At 40.1% G+C, this 18482-nt stretch overlaps 1 protein-coding gene across 1 annotated transcript; it reads right to left on the bottom strand.

The window, feature by feature from the left end:
- Positions 1-58: 58 nt before the first annotated feature.
- On the bottom strand, positions 59-18473 carry LOC124252986 (proteoglycan 4-like). The gene is made up of 3 exons (XM_046686702.1): positions 18436-18473; positions 5365-5468; positions 59-1816 (listed from the first exon to the last, which is right to left on the bottom strand). Exon 3 carries the CDS (start codon positions 1734-1736, stop codon positions 75-77), a length of 1662 nt encoding a protein of 553 aa, XP_046542658.1. The 5' UTR covers positions 1737-1816; positions 5365-5468; positions 18436-18473; the 3' UTR covers positions 59-74.
- Between the last annotated feature and the right edge of the window lie 9 nt (positions 18474-18482).

Here is an 18482-nt window from a genome sequence, read left to right on the forward strand (position 1 = left end):
CTCTACATTCTCTTTACCCTCACCATCTGCCAATGGCTTCTTCGCAACTTTTTTCTTCTTTTTCACAACTTTCTTTACTTCACCATCACCATTTCCAATACTTTTCTTCTTTTCTTTTCAGGTGAAGGTTTAACCACCTGCTTCTCAGAAGCAGATGGCTCACCATCTGAAACTTTCTCCGCCGACTTCTCTGCACTCTCACTTTCCTCTGATTTCCTCTTCTTTGCTTTTGCCTTCTTCAGTGGTTTTGTTTTGTCTGACATTTCCTTTTCATCTATAGTGTCAGTCTTTGTCAAACCATTTACCTTCTCTTTGCCCTTCTCTTTTGGCTTTTTGGCTTTGGAACTTTTGGGTTTCTTTTTAGCCTCTGGTTTTGCTGCACTTTTACTCTCAGCATTTGCTGATTCTGATTTCAATGTCAATTCAGATATATCCATTTTCTCCTGCTCCTCAGAAGTGACGTTCTCAACAGTAGTTTGATGTGCATCACCGGCAGCATCAGATGCTGCTGGTTTGACTGCACTCTCAACCTTCATCTCAGAGTCAGTTCCACCAATACCGCTGTCACTAGAACACTGTGCATTCTCATGGTTGTCTGGACTTCCCATCTGCTCACAGGCTGCCTTTGACACAGACTGTTCCGTTGTCTTGCTGGTTACATCTTTCTTGGTTTTCTTTGCTGCCTTTTTCTCTTTCGCCTTCTTCACTGGCTCCTTAATGTCGGGTTTGCTTGATGCATCTGGCTCCTTAGATTCCTTGACTTTACCCTTCGCACTTTTGCTTTTTGGAGACTTCTTGGGCTTCGGACTGACAGTCTTTTCTCCTGGAGAATCAGATGTCTTTTCTGCAGAGCTGTTTCCCTTAGACTTTGAACTCTGTGGCTTCTTTGTAACTTTGGGTTTTGAAACTGGCAGTGTTTTCTCATCTTCTTGTTCATCATGAAACTTCCTTTTCTTTGGCGTCCTCTTTGATCGAGACTTGGCCCCTGCCTCACAGGGTTTCGGTTCAGCCTGATCCACAGCTGAGGGACTGCCATCCTTCAGCGGCGCACCAGGCAACTCAGACACACTTTCACTTTTCACATTTCCATTTACTGAAGTTTTCTTTTCCACATTCTTTTTCACTTTCTCACTATCATTAAAATGAAGTTTTTCCTTTGTTTTCACGTCATCATTACGTCTTTTCTTAGGCGGTTTCCTTGGAGGTGTCTTAACGATGATATCGCCCCGAGCGACTTCATCAATGATGCTTTCATATGAACACACACTTGCTACTGGTTCCTTTGTTGGGGGTTCAGGAGTCAAAGGTTTGTTTTCTTTGCACTCCTGTTCCTCCGCCTTCGGTTCAGGCTGATCAGGAACTGGATTTGAAGTTGCAACAACAGGTTCAGGGTTACAGTTGTCACATTCCACATGGTTTTCTATAGCAGGTACATCTTCACACACCTCGGGCACAGCATTATTGAAATCCAAACATTCTGTTATAGAATTCACAGCTGCCGCTATCTCATCGGGACCTTCGTTGTCGACTTCTACTGCACCTCCATCAACTGCCTGCGCTGGCACATCAGGAGAAGCAGTAGAAGGGTGACAGTTCTGACCATCCCCTGAAGTCTCAACCTTCTTCGACTTCTTTACTTTCTTGACTGTTTTAGGGAGGACAGCCTTCTCTACATCCTCCCTGTCCCGCTCAACGATGTCCTTTTTCTTCACGTCCTTATCAATTTTAGTCCTCATTATCCTGGACTTCTCTCTCTCTCATGACCAGCAGATGACCTTCACATTCAGCACTATCACCCTTCACCAATAGAGTCCATCTGAAACAATCGAACACATATTAATCATGATGCTCACTTTGGCCATTATTCACAACATGTTATAAAAAGTGCCCCAAGGAAAATGACATATGTTGCCTGAATCTACACTCAGTAAGATTTCAGTCACATGCGTGCATGAGTGAGTGAGTGAGTGAGTGAGTGAGTGAGTGAGTGAGTGAGTGAGTGAGTGAGTGAGTGAGTGAGTGAGTGAGTGAGTGAGTGAGTGAGTGAGTGAGTGAGTGAGTGAGTGAGTGAGTGAGTGAGTCGGATTTTACGTCGTGCTTGAGAATATTTCGCTCACATGACGACGTGCATGCATGTGTATGTGTATGTGCAGCTGCTTGTACTAGCCCAGACTTAAGCTGGTTTCATAGTGCTAGCCCACTGAGATACCATGCCGCAGTGAAGCATGAATACCCCACTCAGACACATTATACTGACTCCAAGCCGACCAGTCCTTGTTGTACTCATTAATGCTGAACGCCAGGCAGGGACCAACAAGTACCATATTTAAACGTCTTTTTGGTATGACGAGGTCGGGGATCGAACCCGCGACCTTCCGGTCTCTCCGGGCGAACGCTCTAACCACTACACCACAGAGGCGGTCGAGTGAGTGAGTGTGTAGTATTACGCCAATTGTAGCACTATTCCAGCAATATCACGACAGGAAACACCAGAAATGGGCCTAACAGATTGTACCCAGGTGGGGAATCAAACCCGGGTTCTGAGTACGATGAGAGAATGCTTTAACCACTAGGCCACCCCACCGACCCATGTCATAGCCTAAATGTACATCAGAGCCTGACAAACGTCTTCAACGGCTGATACAGGTTTGCTTCACCGTCTCTCTCGTCTACTTCATAATCTATATAGAGATGCCTAGCAGCTTTTCAGAAACATCACATAGTGGTTACTTACTACTTGTAAATCTAAAACTCAAATCTATATGTGGACTATCTCTGCCAATAACACAAAAGCAACGTTAGATACATTGCTTCGTGTAAAATGACATTCGATCTTACCATTGTTAATAATTTAAGTCTGTAACTAGTTTTTTATGCTTAACATCCTGTTGGTACAATAAAACACCTGCTCCAATTATTCCTATCCCACATAAGGAATGCCTGTCAGGGATTAATCACCTGAGTAGACAACAGAAGGCATCTTTTTCATTGTTACAAATTCTTGGCATGAGATGTGGATGTGGTCATCAATGGGATGAGCAGACAAAAAAGGCACCCCTCTGATAGGATTTGATGACACCATGTGAGGCTGTACAACTGATACTTACAGAGGATAAATACCCACAATGGAAACTGTTTCTCACAATTTAGGATATTTGCTTATCAAAAATGTCACACAACTTCTCAACGTGCTGCCAGTAACTGTGGGGTAGGAGAGTGACCCAGGTCATGTCATCAAAGGGCAATAACTCAGTCTTGACCAAGCAAAACATCCCTTGAAAACAGCAAGCTGAATATTAAGACAGAGGATACCAGATACACATCTATTCTTCTTGAACATGTCTCAAGTCATTCCTTGATCAATACAGACCCTCATACTTATCAACCCGACACAAGTACAGAGGTGTTGCGAACCAGTCTCATGTCATATTGATGAGCCCATATTCCACAAAACTTTCTCAGATCTTATCAAGGATTTCGGAAAAGATTTCCAGAACATGGATGGAAACAATCAATGAATGACATTTACTGTCCCAGGGCTCCAGATAATTTTTCATGATCAGAAGTACATACACCGATACGGCCCTTATCTGGAACCCTGCTGTCCTGAAACAATTTTAGTCCAGTGACTCAATACAGAAGGATTTGATTGGCCAGGAAACCCAAGTTTTGATGAGTCAAACCAGCGCAGTGTTAAACAAATCTGTTAGTCTGACACAAGTAGATTTCATAGAGACTGGTGACATTTCTTTGTGGACTTTTACTATAGTAGTAGACAACTCTGTTGTACTTTTTGTACATTAGCGAAATAGAATTAACACTTCTAGCCCATGACCAGCGAACTTTTTAGATCGTGTGATGTAGATACTAACTCAGTGTTTACGAATAGTGTCTGACCCTCTGACAAATCCGGCAGATTCGCCAACGGTCCGATAGAAGTCTTCAACCCGCCGGCCCAAGTGTCTGACTGTATATTTCACAATGACTTTGACTGAAGTTGTTATATGTGACATGTGACATTTGTTTGATGTTTAAAAATCTTATGTTTGTTAATAATTTCAATGCCAGTTATAAGAAATGTTAAAACTGAAATGTTTGTCTAATTTTATTCTATGGGTCCTGTGAATTTTCAATGGGTCAGACAGACATCTGAAACTTACAGGACCCAATGTCCTGTTACTTTGAAACACCATTCGTGAACACTGCTAACTACCCATCGGATGTCCCCACTAGCATTGTTCCCAAGCATGCCATGTTGTAGAGGCAACTAAGGATCATCTGGTGGCCACTCCAGAACGTTACCATGCTGACTGACTGTGTATAGTTGCAATCTAAAGTATACCAAATCTAAGTTCTTGCTATCGCTTCACAAGGACCTGAAGACATTCTGGTACAGGTCTTGTCAGAACAACCTTTCACAGTTTCTGACTGACCAATGATATGAATAAGAAGTATACACTAGCCAATCAGAAGGCAGCTTTCACAAACTAAACATCTAGTTTCAAACCAGCAACTTCAATTACAGTGTATGCTTCAAAAAACAGTTTGACTATTTGATTAATTTGCTGCATCAGTATTTGAAAACTGAAGAAATGTCTAACAAAGGGCCAAGTTTCATATGTTTATCCCATTGCAGAAGAACATGTGATAACTTTGCTGGAAAAGATTTGTGGAATTCCCATGTTAACCATTCAATGAATGTTGTCACTTTTCATATGTGGTAAGTAATGCTCGGACTGGTTAGAAGACAGACCATTCTCATGGGCCCTGAACTAGGATGTCCCCGAACCTTTTAGAGATAGCAAAAACTAACATCAAATTTGACGGAGATTGAGTATGCTGTATCCAATGGCAAGGATAATTGCTCATACTTTTAGTCACTGGTTTCCCAATCTGCCTTGAGACTGGACCCCTTACTTGTATACCCTTGTTCGCATACCTCTGGAATGTTGACATCGCAGTCTTTAATAACAAGGTATTCCCAACATCAACAAAAGTGCAACTGATTACTTCAGTATTATGGGCGTGGGGTAGCCTAGTGGTTAAAGCATTCACTCGTCACACCAAAGGCCCGGGTTCGATTCCCCACATGGGTACAATATGTGAAGCCCATTTCTGGTGTCCCCTGCCCTGATATTGCTGGAATATTACTAAAAGTGGCGTAAAACCCAACTCACTGACACACTCAAGTATTTACATTTGGAAGCGGTCATTGAACTTCATTTGGGGTTGCAGAAATTTATTATGATGTTACGAACGTTTTGCTCACTATTACCAAGAACACAGCTTGAGATACTCAAGTCACCGGCATTGGATTCTGACACCTTGGTAGTGAATGTACAATGTGCATTGAGGAAAACTTACCATAATTTAATTGAAAAATACTGCTAATCATCAGTCACATAGTTGCAGCTGGTGATGTGGGTTGTACCATGAACACGCTACCGCCACTCAACGGTGAGCTGGATCTGAAGCAGACAGACAAACAGTCAAACACCAATTACTGGCACGTAAAACAGAACCAAGGAAGATATGAATACATAAATGTCAAAGCAGCAGTTCAATCTTCAACAGTCCATAAACAAAGTATTGGACCCCTGCTTCTAGAAAGTGACAAAGAATTTTGTGTGGTCTGGGTGTCATTCCACTAAGCGATTTTAGCATATAACCTCTTATCGTTTAGGTTAAGGAGAAAGTGAGTGTTATGCAACTTTAAACAGTAATTCATTATAGATCATGTCATGTCAGTTTGAAACGGAAAGCCCGTCTATGACAATTATCACTTTGGTAAGGTGCTGACAAGTGCCCGAACACAGGTTTCCAATGTGCCCAAGGGACATAACCCTGCACAAATGATGTGAATGCTTTGACCATGATGACATTGTTAATTATCATGACAATGACACAGACCATATTACTGTCAAAGTGTTGATTACGATCCCGCGTGACTACGATATATTCCACTTCGCATATCATACTAAGATAAACAACACCCAAATTCAAGAAAATACACCCTTTCATGAATATTCAATTCTAGTGATTGCAGATAACAAACTGAATTCATGAAGGGATATGGTTTGATTCAGTGAATACGTCAGTGAATTGTAACAGCCCTAGTAAATGCAGTGTTCAACTTAATAGGGGGGTGTTCCTGAACTGGAATCTCTTGACAGTGATGGTTTCATTTTGGCGATGGGCCTATGACTGGACTCCTCGAATTGTGGACCTGATATACAATACTGCATAGTGATGAAGTAATTAGTTCAAGCATTACCTGAAAACATGAACAGGGAAAAATTTAAATCCAATTTGAGAATATTAAAGACACTGAAAGCTTTAGTCGTCAGTCCAGGTGTTGACTATAAATCTCACTGACTTTTAGACTTCAGATGATATATTTGATGTCAAAAGACACTGGTGAGATTCTCAACATAATGGTGATTCATAAAGTGCATTAAACCAACATGTATCAATAAAATATGACCTCCTCATCAACAGCCTTAACCAAGGTAGTCTGACCACATGTAAAGACATCACATTATTTGAGTTGATATTCACATATTCGTGATCAATAGATCTACATTAAAAATTTACTGAAACATCGATATCACAACATGCGACGACATCCCTAATTTAACATATAAATTATAATTCACTGCAGAGTGCATGTTGAAAGAAAACTTCAAGTATCTGAGCTGAAAGCAAAACGCTGCGATGAAGGAGGGTCCATCTGAGAAGAGGAATAAGGAATCACTGAGAAATGTTTGGTGACCAAAGGAAGATATGCTAATGGCATTATCTGGCATGTGAAAGAAGACAATTGAGTGGTTCTTCAACTCCTTATAAACATGGTTATGATCAGCTGACATTCACGTAGGTACCCAACAAAAATATCACGTAATGATTATTCATTCATGAAGATCAAAATCGTACCTAAGAATTAACCATATTCCAACATATTCCATCTGCAGTGGCTGAGCGGGTTAAATGGCTGACTTCATGTGCAGACGATTAGAGAGTTAGGGTTCAAATCTTGGATGGGACTAAACCTAACAAAGTACCAGAATCGGTACTTTACTCTGAAAGTGTAATCCGAACTATACATGTTGAATTCTCAATGGATAAGGAAACTAACTTCATATGAGACTGAGAGAAAACATGTCTTTCCAGACTGTCACTAGTCTCAAGACACAGCCTAGTCATTACTAATCACTTAATTGCCATTCACAAAACTCACATATAGAAACTTTATAACTTCACTAGTCACTAAATGTAAGCACAAAATTCCTCCTCGTCCTATTGATTCCTCAACTCATTGGTACATGGCTTAAAGTCCAGTAAGATGATGTATCGTAACTAGTTCCATCTCCAACAAGACGATATATTATCTTCAGATACAGATACTGACTGACTGAGTATGGTTTTACGCCGCTTTTAGCAATATTCCAGCAACATCACGGCGGGGAACACCAGAAATGGGCTTCACACAATGTACCCATGTGGGGATTCGAACCCGGGTCTTCGGCGTGACGAGCCAACGCTTTAACCACTAGGCTACCCCACCGCCCCTCAGATTCAGATAGGAGTGGTGGGGGGGATCCTTGTGGTTCAAGTGTCCACTTGTTACTCTGAAGACCTGGGTTCAAATCCCCATATGAGTACAACGTGTGAAACCCATTTCGGGTTTCCCCCTCCACGATATTGCTAGAATATTGCTTAAAGCGACATAAAACCATACTCACTCAGATTCAGATAGAGCTTAGGGATAACTGATATTTCCGTAACAATATTTTTGTATGAAGCACACACACTATTTATTGATTTTTTTATTACTGCTATCGTCACTGGTTACAAAAGGTAATATACAATATTTTTAAAAGCAACAAATTACTGCACCACACATATACTCCATGTCAAATGTCACTGACCCATGGAGAAGTGGTCCGACTAAACCAAATCACATGTACACATTAATGTAAAACTCTAGCCAAGAGAGGAGGTGGCTGCAGACTGTTAGTTCTGGGGATTATTAAAGCCAGTGATCCCAGTGAATGATCATAATTGACGATTGACCAGCTATTCAGTTACAGCGCAATGTTTGATAATAGGTGTTCATTATAGATTGTGGGGAAAATGTCATGGGTGTTTATCATTCACACTAAATGTTTGTTTTACCAACAGATAATAACAAACTGAACAGGACTTTTTCTTACAAAGATTGAGTGTCCTCAACAAAAAGTAGCTGCGGAACAACGGGAATATACACAGAGTTTTAGTAATCTGTTGTAACTGATATTGACAATACTATGGAAGGATAAAGCAGAAAATCATTTACAGAATCCTAACCTACTTTCACTACATGAAACTTATGCTCCATAGAATTTTCATTGCTCAAGAGACGAAATTTATTCTTCTTGCATCAGTCTGAATACTTAAAATCCCCTGGTGATTAGGTGAGGTGAGGTGAAATTGGGTTTAACGTCATGCTTGAGAATATTTCACTCATATGACGACGTGCATGCATGTGTGTGTATGTTCGGCTGCTTGTACTAGCCCTGACTTAAGCTGGTTTTATAGTGCTAGCTCACTGAGATACCATGCCACAGTGAAGCAGGAATACCCCCAGTGTTCATTCTAGGCTGCGCCCTTGCGCCATTCTCGCACTGAAAGTTCATATGGCGCACTTTAAAAATACTGGCGGGCCGTGTTGGCGCACTCGAGATATTAAACATAAATCTGAAATGCATTACGAGTGTGTTTTCAAGCGTCAACTCAAGCAAAACTTAAAACGCAGGCTTAGTTTAACTGCAACAAAATGTGCTACCTTCTCTCACTGAAGCAAGCTGTTTTGAATGCCAAGAACTATGCACATCACTTTCAAGCTGTTTCAAACGGACAGTGCAAAGCCTACAAATCAGTGTTATGAGAAAATCTAATGCGCTTTGTAAAACAGATTCCGATTGGTCGGTTTCTTTGAGTGATCCAATCACGTTGCATGTAGCAGTTTTATACTTTTGATGAGAAAAAGCAAAAACCTTGTCATGATGACGATACAGAGAGCGTAACCAACCGCGATGGGTCTGAGGAGAAATGCCAGGACGATGTATCACGTGTTTTTCAAAATATGTGGCTGCAGCTTTACCCATGGGTATCGTTCGACAAAGAGGCAAATCGCATGCGATGTACGTTGTGTATTACCCATCACACAAATAATGTGTTTACAGGGAATGGCACAGACAATTATCGGACCAGGAAGTGAATTCAAATTAGTAAGTAATTAGTACTGTATGTCTAACAAGTCACAGCAATTTGACATGACCCACACTATTTTTTAAATGGCACACATAACTGAGGGCTGGTGGGCCATGGGCTGACTTTGTACCAAGTATAGAATGAACACTGTACCCCACTCAGACACATTATACTGACTCCGAGCCGACCAGTCCTTGTTGTACCCATTAATGCCGAGCGCCAGGCAGGGACCAACAAGTACCATATTTTTACGTCTTTTGACCTTCCCGCGACCTTCCCCCTGGTGATTAGGGGTGAAATGGTATACCTAGGTATTAGTAGAACCACGGTATGTTGCCTTCGGTGCGATTTACCTTTTTAAACCTTTCCTAAAATGTCTAGAAATCGAATCATTTTGTCAAGAATCTATGCAATTATTTTCTAGACGTCCGCTTTTTTCCTGGAAGTAAGTTCTCATATACCGAACCGAACCGAAACAGACCGAACCGAAGGCCTTGTACTGCAATACATACCGTACCGTTTCACCCCTACTGGGGATGCCATGTAAGACTGGCTGGACTAGCCCATGCTTTAGAAAGCTGACCTACTTGGATCAGGTTGTTACAATGTGTGATCTGGATGAGTGCATATCGTTGCACCTAAATAATATGGACAGGTGCTCATGCAGTCAGCCTGTGGACCAGCCATGTTACAGCAGTATTGTGGGCAGAACAGCATCAGTACAATCTAGAGCATACAGCAGCTATGTTTGTTATTCCTGGAAGTATTGCTCCAATCTTGCACGTCAAGCAATAGGAACCAAACAACATTCACTCTCACCAAGANGTCAGGTACCCAACATAATTCACAAGTGCGAAGAAGACATCAGACAGGATTCACTGATACCAAATATATATCAGGATTCACTGCCACCAAGAAAACATCAGACAGGATTCACTGATACCAAATATATATCAGGATTCACTGCCACCAAGAAAACATCAGACAGGATTCACTGATACCAAATATATATCAGGATTCACTGCCACCAAGAAAACATCAGACAGGATTCACTGATACCAAATATATATCAGGATTCACTGCCACCAAGAATATCAGACATCAGACAGGATTCACTGATACCAAATATATATCAGGATTCACTGCCACCAAGAAGACATCAGACAGGATTCACTGATACCAAATATATATCAGGATTCACTGCCACCAAGAAGACATCAGACAGGATTCACTGATACCAAATATATATCAGGATTCACTGCCACCAAGAAGACATCAGACAGGATTCACTGATACCAAATATATATCAGGATTCACTGCCACCAAGAAGACATCACACAGAATTCACAGATACCAAATATATATCAGGATTCACTGCCACCAAGAAGACATTAGACAGGATTCACTGATACCAAATATATATCAGGATTCACTGCCACCAAGAAGATACATCACACAGGATTCACAGATACCAAATATATATCAGGATTCACTGCCACCAAGAAGACATTAGACAGGATTCACTGCCACCAAGAAGACATCAGATAGGATTCACAGATACCAAATATATATCAGGATTCACTGCCACCAAGAAGACATCAGACAGGATTCACTGATACCAAATATATATCAGGATTCACTGCCACCAAGAAGACATCACACAGAATTCACAGATACCAAATATATATCAGGATTCACTGCCACCAAGAAGACATCACACAGGATAAATATATATCAGGATTCACTGCCACCAAGAAGACATCAGACAGGATTCACTGATACCAAATATCAGATTCAGGATTCACTGCCACCAAGAAGACATCAGATAGGATTCACTGCCACCAAGATACCAAGGATATATACCAAATATTATCAGGATTCACTGCCACCAAGAAGACATCAGACAGAGATTCATCACCAAATATATATCAGGATTCACTGCCACCAAGATACACACAGGAAACTGATACCAAATATATATCAGGATTCACTGCCACCAAGAAGACATCAGACAGGATTCACTTATACCAAATATATATCAGGATTCACTGCCACCAAGAAGACATCACACAGAATTCACAGGTACCAAATATATATCAGGATTCACTGCCACCAAGAAGACATTAGATAGGATTCACTGATACCAAATATATATCAGGATTCACTGCCACCAAGAAGACATCACACAGAATTCACAGATACCAAATATATATCAGGATTCACTGCCACCAAGAAGACAGGATTCACTGATACCAAATATATAGGATTCACTGCCACCAAGAAGACATCAGACAGGATTCACAGATACCAAATATATATCAGGATTCACTGCCACCAAGAAGACATCAGACAGGATTCACAGATACCAAATATATATCAGGATTCACTGCCACCAAGAAGACATCAGACAGGATTCACTGATACCAAATATATATCAGGGATTCACTGCCACCAAGAAGACATCAGACAGATTCACTGATACCAAATATATATCAGATTCACTGCCACCAAGAAGACATCAGACAGGATTCACTGCCACCAAATATATATCAGGATTCACTTCACCACCAAGAAGACATCAGACAGATTCACTGCCAAAATATCAGATTCACTGCCACCAAGAAGACATCAGGATTCACTGATACCAAATATATATCAGGATTCACTGCCACCAAGAAGACATCACACAGAATTCACAGATACCAAATATATATCAGGATTCACTGCCACCAAGAAGACATTAGACAGGATTCACTGCCACCAAGAAGATATATCAGACCAAGAAGATTCACAGACTGATACCAAATATATATCAGGATTCACTGCCACCAAGAAGACATCAGACAGGATTCACTGATACCAAATATATATCAGGATTCACTGCCACCAAGAAGACATCACACAGGATTCACTGATACCAAATATATATCAGGATTCACTGCCACCAAGAAGACATCAGACAGATTCACTGATACCAAATATATATCAGATTCACTGCCACCAAGAAGACATCACATTCAGATACCAAATATATATCAGGATTCACTGCCACCAAGAAGACATCAGACAGGATTCACAGATACCAAATATATATCAGGATTCACTGCCACCAAGAAGACATCAGATTCAGGATTCACTGATACCAAATATATATCAGGATTCACTGCCACCAAGAAGACATCACACAGATTCACAGATACCACTGATACCAACCAAGAAGACATTAGACAGGATTCACTGCCACCAAGAAGACATCACACAGGATTCACAGATACCAAATATATATCAGGATTCACTGCCACCAAGAAGACATCAGACAGGATTCACTGATACCAAATATATATCAGGATTCACTGCCACCAAGAAGACATCACACAGGATTCACAGATACCAAATATATATCAGGATTCACTGCCACCAAGAAGACATTAGACAGGATTCACTGCCACCAAGAAGACATCAGATAGGATTCACTGATACCAAGATATATTATCAGGATTCACTGCCACCAAGAAGACATCAGACAGGATTCACTGCCACCAAGAATATATCAGATAGGATTCACTGCCACCAAGAAGACATTAGACAGGATTCACTGCCACCAAGAAGACATCAGATAGGATTCACTGATACCAAATATATATCAGGATTCACTGCCACCAAGAAGACATCACACAGAATTCACAGATACCAAATATATATCAGGATTCACTGCCACCAAGAAGACATCACACAGAATTCACAGATACCAAATATACATCAGGATTCACTGCCACCAAGAAGACATTAGACAGGATTCACTGCCACCAAGAAGACATCAGACAGGATTCACTGATACCAAATATATATCAGGATTCACTGCCACCAAGAAAACATCACACAGGATTCACTGATACCAAATATACATCAGGATTCACTGCCACCAAGAAGACATCAGACAGGATTCACTGCCACCAAGAAGATATCAGATCAGGATTCACTGCCACCAAATATATATCAGACATCACTGCCACCAAGAAAACATCACACAGGATTCACTGATACCAAATATACATCAGATTCACTGCCACCAAGAAGACATCAGACAGGATTCACTGATACCAAATATATATCAGGATTCACTGCCACCAAGAAGACATCATTCATTACCAAATATATATCAGGATTCACTGATACCAAATATATATTCACTGCCACCAAGAAGACATATGCCAGGATTCTCCAACCAAAGACATCAGACAGGATTCACTGATACCAAATATATATCAGGATTCACTGCCACCAAAGACATCAGACAGGATTCACTGATACCAAATATATATCAGGATCACTGCCACCAAGAACTGATACCACATCACTGCCACCAAGAAAGACAGGATTCACAGATACCAAATATATATCAGGATTCACTGCCACCAAGAAGACATCAGACAGGATTCACATGATACCAAATATCAGATCAGGATTCACTGCCACCAAGAAGACATCAGACAGGATTCACTGCCACCAAGAAGACATCAGACAGGATTCACTGCCACCAAGAAGACATCAGACAGGATTCACTGCCACCAAATATATATCAGACAGGATTCACTGCCACCAAGAAGACATCAGACAGGATTCACTGCCACCAGATTAGGAAGGTATAGACAGGATTCCCACCAAAGAAGACATCAGACAGGATTCACTGCCACCAAAGACATCAGACAGCATTAACTGATATCAGACAGATTCACTGCCACCAAGAAGGTATCAGACAGGATTCACTGCCACCAAGAAGGTATCAGACAGGATTCTCAGCCTCCAGGAAGGTATCTGACAGCATTCACTGCCATCAAGAAGGTATCAGACAGGATTATCTGCCACCAGGAAGGTATCTGACAGGATTCACTGCCACCAAAGAAGACATCAGACAGGATTATCTGCCACCAGGAAGGTATCTGACAGGATTCACTGCCATCAAGAAGGTATCAGACAGGATTATCTGCCACCAGGAAGGCATCTGACAGGATTCACTGCAACAAAGAAGACATCAGAGAGGATTCTCTGCCACCAGGAAGGTCACTGCCACAAAGAAGGTACTGATGAGATGATGCCAGATACACATGTTTCAGAAAGGGAGTTGACATCACACACTTACTGCCACCAGTTAGGTATCTGACAGGATTCACTGCCACCAAGAAGACATCAGACAGGATTATCTGCCACAAGGAAGGAATCTGACAGGATTCACTGCCACCAAGAAGACATCAGACAGGATTCACTGCCACCAGAAAGGTATCAGACAGGATTCACTGCCACCAGAAAGGTATCAGACAGGGTTCTTGGATAACAGGAAGGAAGGATTTGCTATTATCAGGAATATACACAGTATAAGAACACAGTATACAGGATTCACTGCTTCAGGAAATGATGTATTTCCATATAACATAAGTAGAAGATATGGTCCAACTGGGTAAACAGAAGATGAAGGATGTTTTGAAGAATAGATCAGACAGGGTCCACTGCTGCCAGAAATGTTCCAGACAGAACTCACCATCACCAGGGACTGATGAGATGATTCCAGATACACATGTGTCATGAGTTGACATCACACATTAATGTCTCAGATTGTTCCCTCAACATGCCATTACAAGATAGTACTAGTCTTGGTAAGGTGGTCAACACATCTAAACCTTGTAAACTACAGACGTTAGTACTTGCATACTGATTCCTTATCTCAATAGTAACCATGAAACCAGGACTAAACCTTTCCATAACCATCAGTTACAACTATAAAGTCTACATATGATATACGATATTCAGTAAGGTACACATGAGTTGATATACCAGACAGAAAAGTCACCGTGTGGAATAAAATGGTCGATGTGCAAAAAGTAATAGTCGATATGCTAGAGATTAAAGTTGATATGCTTGAAGTTAAAGTAAATAAGATAATTATAAGCTGACAAGCTAGATGAAATAGTAGATACGATAATAGATATGCTAGATACGATATTTCATATGCTAGAAAAAACAACCAATACGACGGTCAAAATACACATAAACATGTTGGTCAATAAGCTACAAAATTTAGTAGATATACTAGATACACTAGTTGATACAATAGATGATAGCTCCATGTAACTGATATGTTAGATACAGTATTAGTCACTGAGTGAGTTTAGTTTTACGCCGCACTCAGCAATATTCCAGATGTATGACGGCGGTCTGTAAATAATAGAGTCTGGACCAGACAATCCAGTGATTGACAGCGTGAGCATCGACCTGCTCAATTGGGAATCCATGACATGGTCAACCAAGTCAGCGAGCCTGACCACCCAATCCCGTTAGTCGCCTCTTACGACAAGCATGGGTTACTGAAGATCTATATTCTACCCCGGACCTTCTCGGGTAAGATACAGTATACAATGTATATGACCGTCCATATGCTACACAAAACAGTACATATACTAAATACAATTGTACTTATGTTCATACAATAGTTGATAAACTAGATATGAGTCAAAATGCTAGACATGACAGTCAACATGCTATATACAATCGTCAATATGCTAAACACTACAGCCGATATTCTAGATATGACAAATACGATGATCAATATGCCAGATACAAAGTTGATCTGCTAGATATGGCAGTCAACATGCTGGATATGATAGTTGATTTGCTACACATGGTAGTCAATACGAGTCAATTTGCTTTGTATGGTAGTCAATATGCCAGACACACTAGTTTATATGTGAAATACAATAGTCTATATGATAGATATCATAATTATATGTGAGGCATAATAGTCAATAGCACCTGCCTGGTTTTTTACTCATTGTTATGCTATTAACAAAGCTTAAAACAGTTAACTGAATTTTAGCATACTTGGTCCTCAGACATGGCATAAAGTCACAGACTGTAATATGCCAGTTGATAGTCGAAAAAATAGTTGACTTACACATTTATAATAGTTCATAAGCTGAAGACCGTAAAGGTGATAACACAAACATAATGCATTTTAATACATTGTCTTGTGTAACTGATCCCCATGGTTTTTTTGGCATACATATTAAATCAGCACAGGTATTTTTAACTTTAACTGTTTTGTTTTTTCAGTGTTTAACAGAATTAAACCTGGCAAGCACTACAGGTTTGTACAGGTCCAAAGAGAGCTATGCCTGTTGGAGGTGACGAAATGGTTCAGGTGGTCATGCTTGGTGGCTTGGTGTCGAATGTGGCTCATAATACAGTATGGCGTCAAAAACGCATTTAACTCTACCCCTAAGCAAGTATTGCACCAAAAGTTATGAGAGTCAGTTACATATTTGTCTGTATATATTTTGGTAACATTAAATTTAAAGGAATATTTCAATAAAGGACAGAATCTATCAATTAAATCACTCAAAACACATCCTGTAAAATTGTAAAAGTACATCAATATACAGTTCCTAATGTACTCTATTTTCACTATACTATATTTTCATGAGTATTCAGTCATCAGACCAGCAAACATCTGAGCTTAATTTCTGCCTGATGTTTTAGTTGTTTTATTGCTGATGTTTTAGTTGTGATTTTGTCAGGATTATCAGACATGGCATGTATAGCGTACAGGTACGTCAACCGGAATGTCATTTTCAAGGATGAGTTGTCAGAAGTTAACCCTTCCCTCACAGACAGTTGACCTACAAATAAATTTTACTTCAAGGTAAATACCTAAATAACATTAACATTAATTTTGTACTCACCTAGTTGTGATTCAACAGAGCTTATTTTTAGGATCTGTTAAGAACTTCATATTGCCTTCTACTGCCTTATCAGATTGAACAAGACACATTCCAACTGTCACTTTTTACCCAATTATAAAATACTCTCAACTTTCTTTTATGTTTGACTTTCTGTTGTGTGAGGGGATCAGCCAATTTCATGCTTGAATGCAGTTCAGCTTCAGTGACTTTACGGGAGTATGGCCCTATGTGAAAATGTTTACCATTGAAACAATGCAATCATCATGATGTAACATCTAATTAGAGCATGTATCGTGTATATATTTACCTAATTACAAGTCTGAAGAACAAGTGAAGCTTTTAAATGATTCTAAATTATCATGAAGATTACTGACATTCATGGGATCAAAGCACAATTGGAAAAATCCTCTACTATATATCATTTCAAATTGTACACCTATTAAAAACATATATTGATAAACTATGACATAAATTTGAATTAGAAATCTATGCTTTATATTATTTCATATGTGTACAAAGATTTTAGGACATTTGTATCATGACCTGAAAAATACATATGTGAACAGGTTACTGGGTTTGCTTTGGATATGGAGGTCAGACATTTCTCAGACAAAAGGGCCATGTAGATAAGCTGAGCGAGAAAACAAACAACTGAAAATCTTCAGTCAGCAGACAAGTTTATGAAGCATTGATCGAGGGGTCTAATGTTAAATTGGTCTTTTTAAAATGGTGTAAAGAATAATATATCTGTCAGTTGTGTGAAATGAAGGGGAAATCTGCTGGTTCACCCCACAAACAGGTGTGAATCAATGAATGACAGCACCTTGCCGAGACCCAGTTATCGTGGTCTAGTTTATGTTTACAAATGTGTCAATAGCCAGAACGCGCTCTCGGAGGATTATCCGTACATTGAAAATACACAAAATACATACTGAATTCATTTTGAAATACACCGTCTGTTAAATAAAATTATATATTTCATCATTTGCTTAATATTGATTATTTACTTCGAATCGATCGGGACAGGAAACCAAATGTCAATTTCATAGCTCAGCCACGCCGTTGCCGTTCTATTTACACTCACAACCTGTCAAATTGGAAACGGATCGCTCGATTCGGAGCGCATCCTTATTTAAATCTACACTATGATAAATACACACACAGCTAAAATGGTGGCCGATCTATTTAGTCGATGAAAATACGACCTTTTTAGCGGCGGCATGGTATCAAATTTGCTCGTCTTCGACCATGACGGGAAAATAGGCCTTCAAGAGAGACTAGGCCTACATTTTGCACACACATAACGTGGCACCAGGGATGCTTTGGGGGAAGCCGTTGTGCAGGGCAGTTAGCAGTCTTGTTAAAGTTTAGCATGCATTAAAGTTTGAGCAATAGCAAAGACAATAAAGGCCTATTTGTCAGGAAATAAGTACACAAATAGAACACATACCTTCTCCCTGTATCTAATTTTAGTAGCATACAAGACAGCAGTTAATG

The sequence above is a fragment of the Haliotis rubra genome, unplaced genomic scaffold (assembly GCF_003918875.1).
Source record: "Haliotis rubra isolate DU_JTF1 unplaced genomic scaffold, ASM391887v1 Scf53, whole genome shotgun sequence".
Classification (NCBI taxonomy): Eukaryota; Metazoa; Mollusca; class Gastropoda; order Lepetellida; family Haliotidae; genus Haliotis; species Haliotis rubra.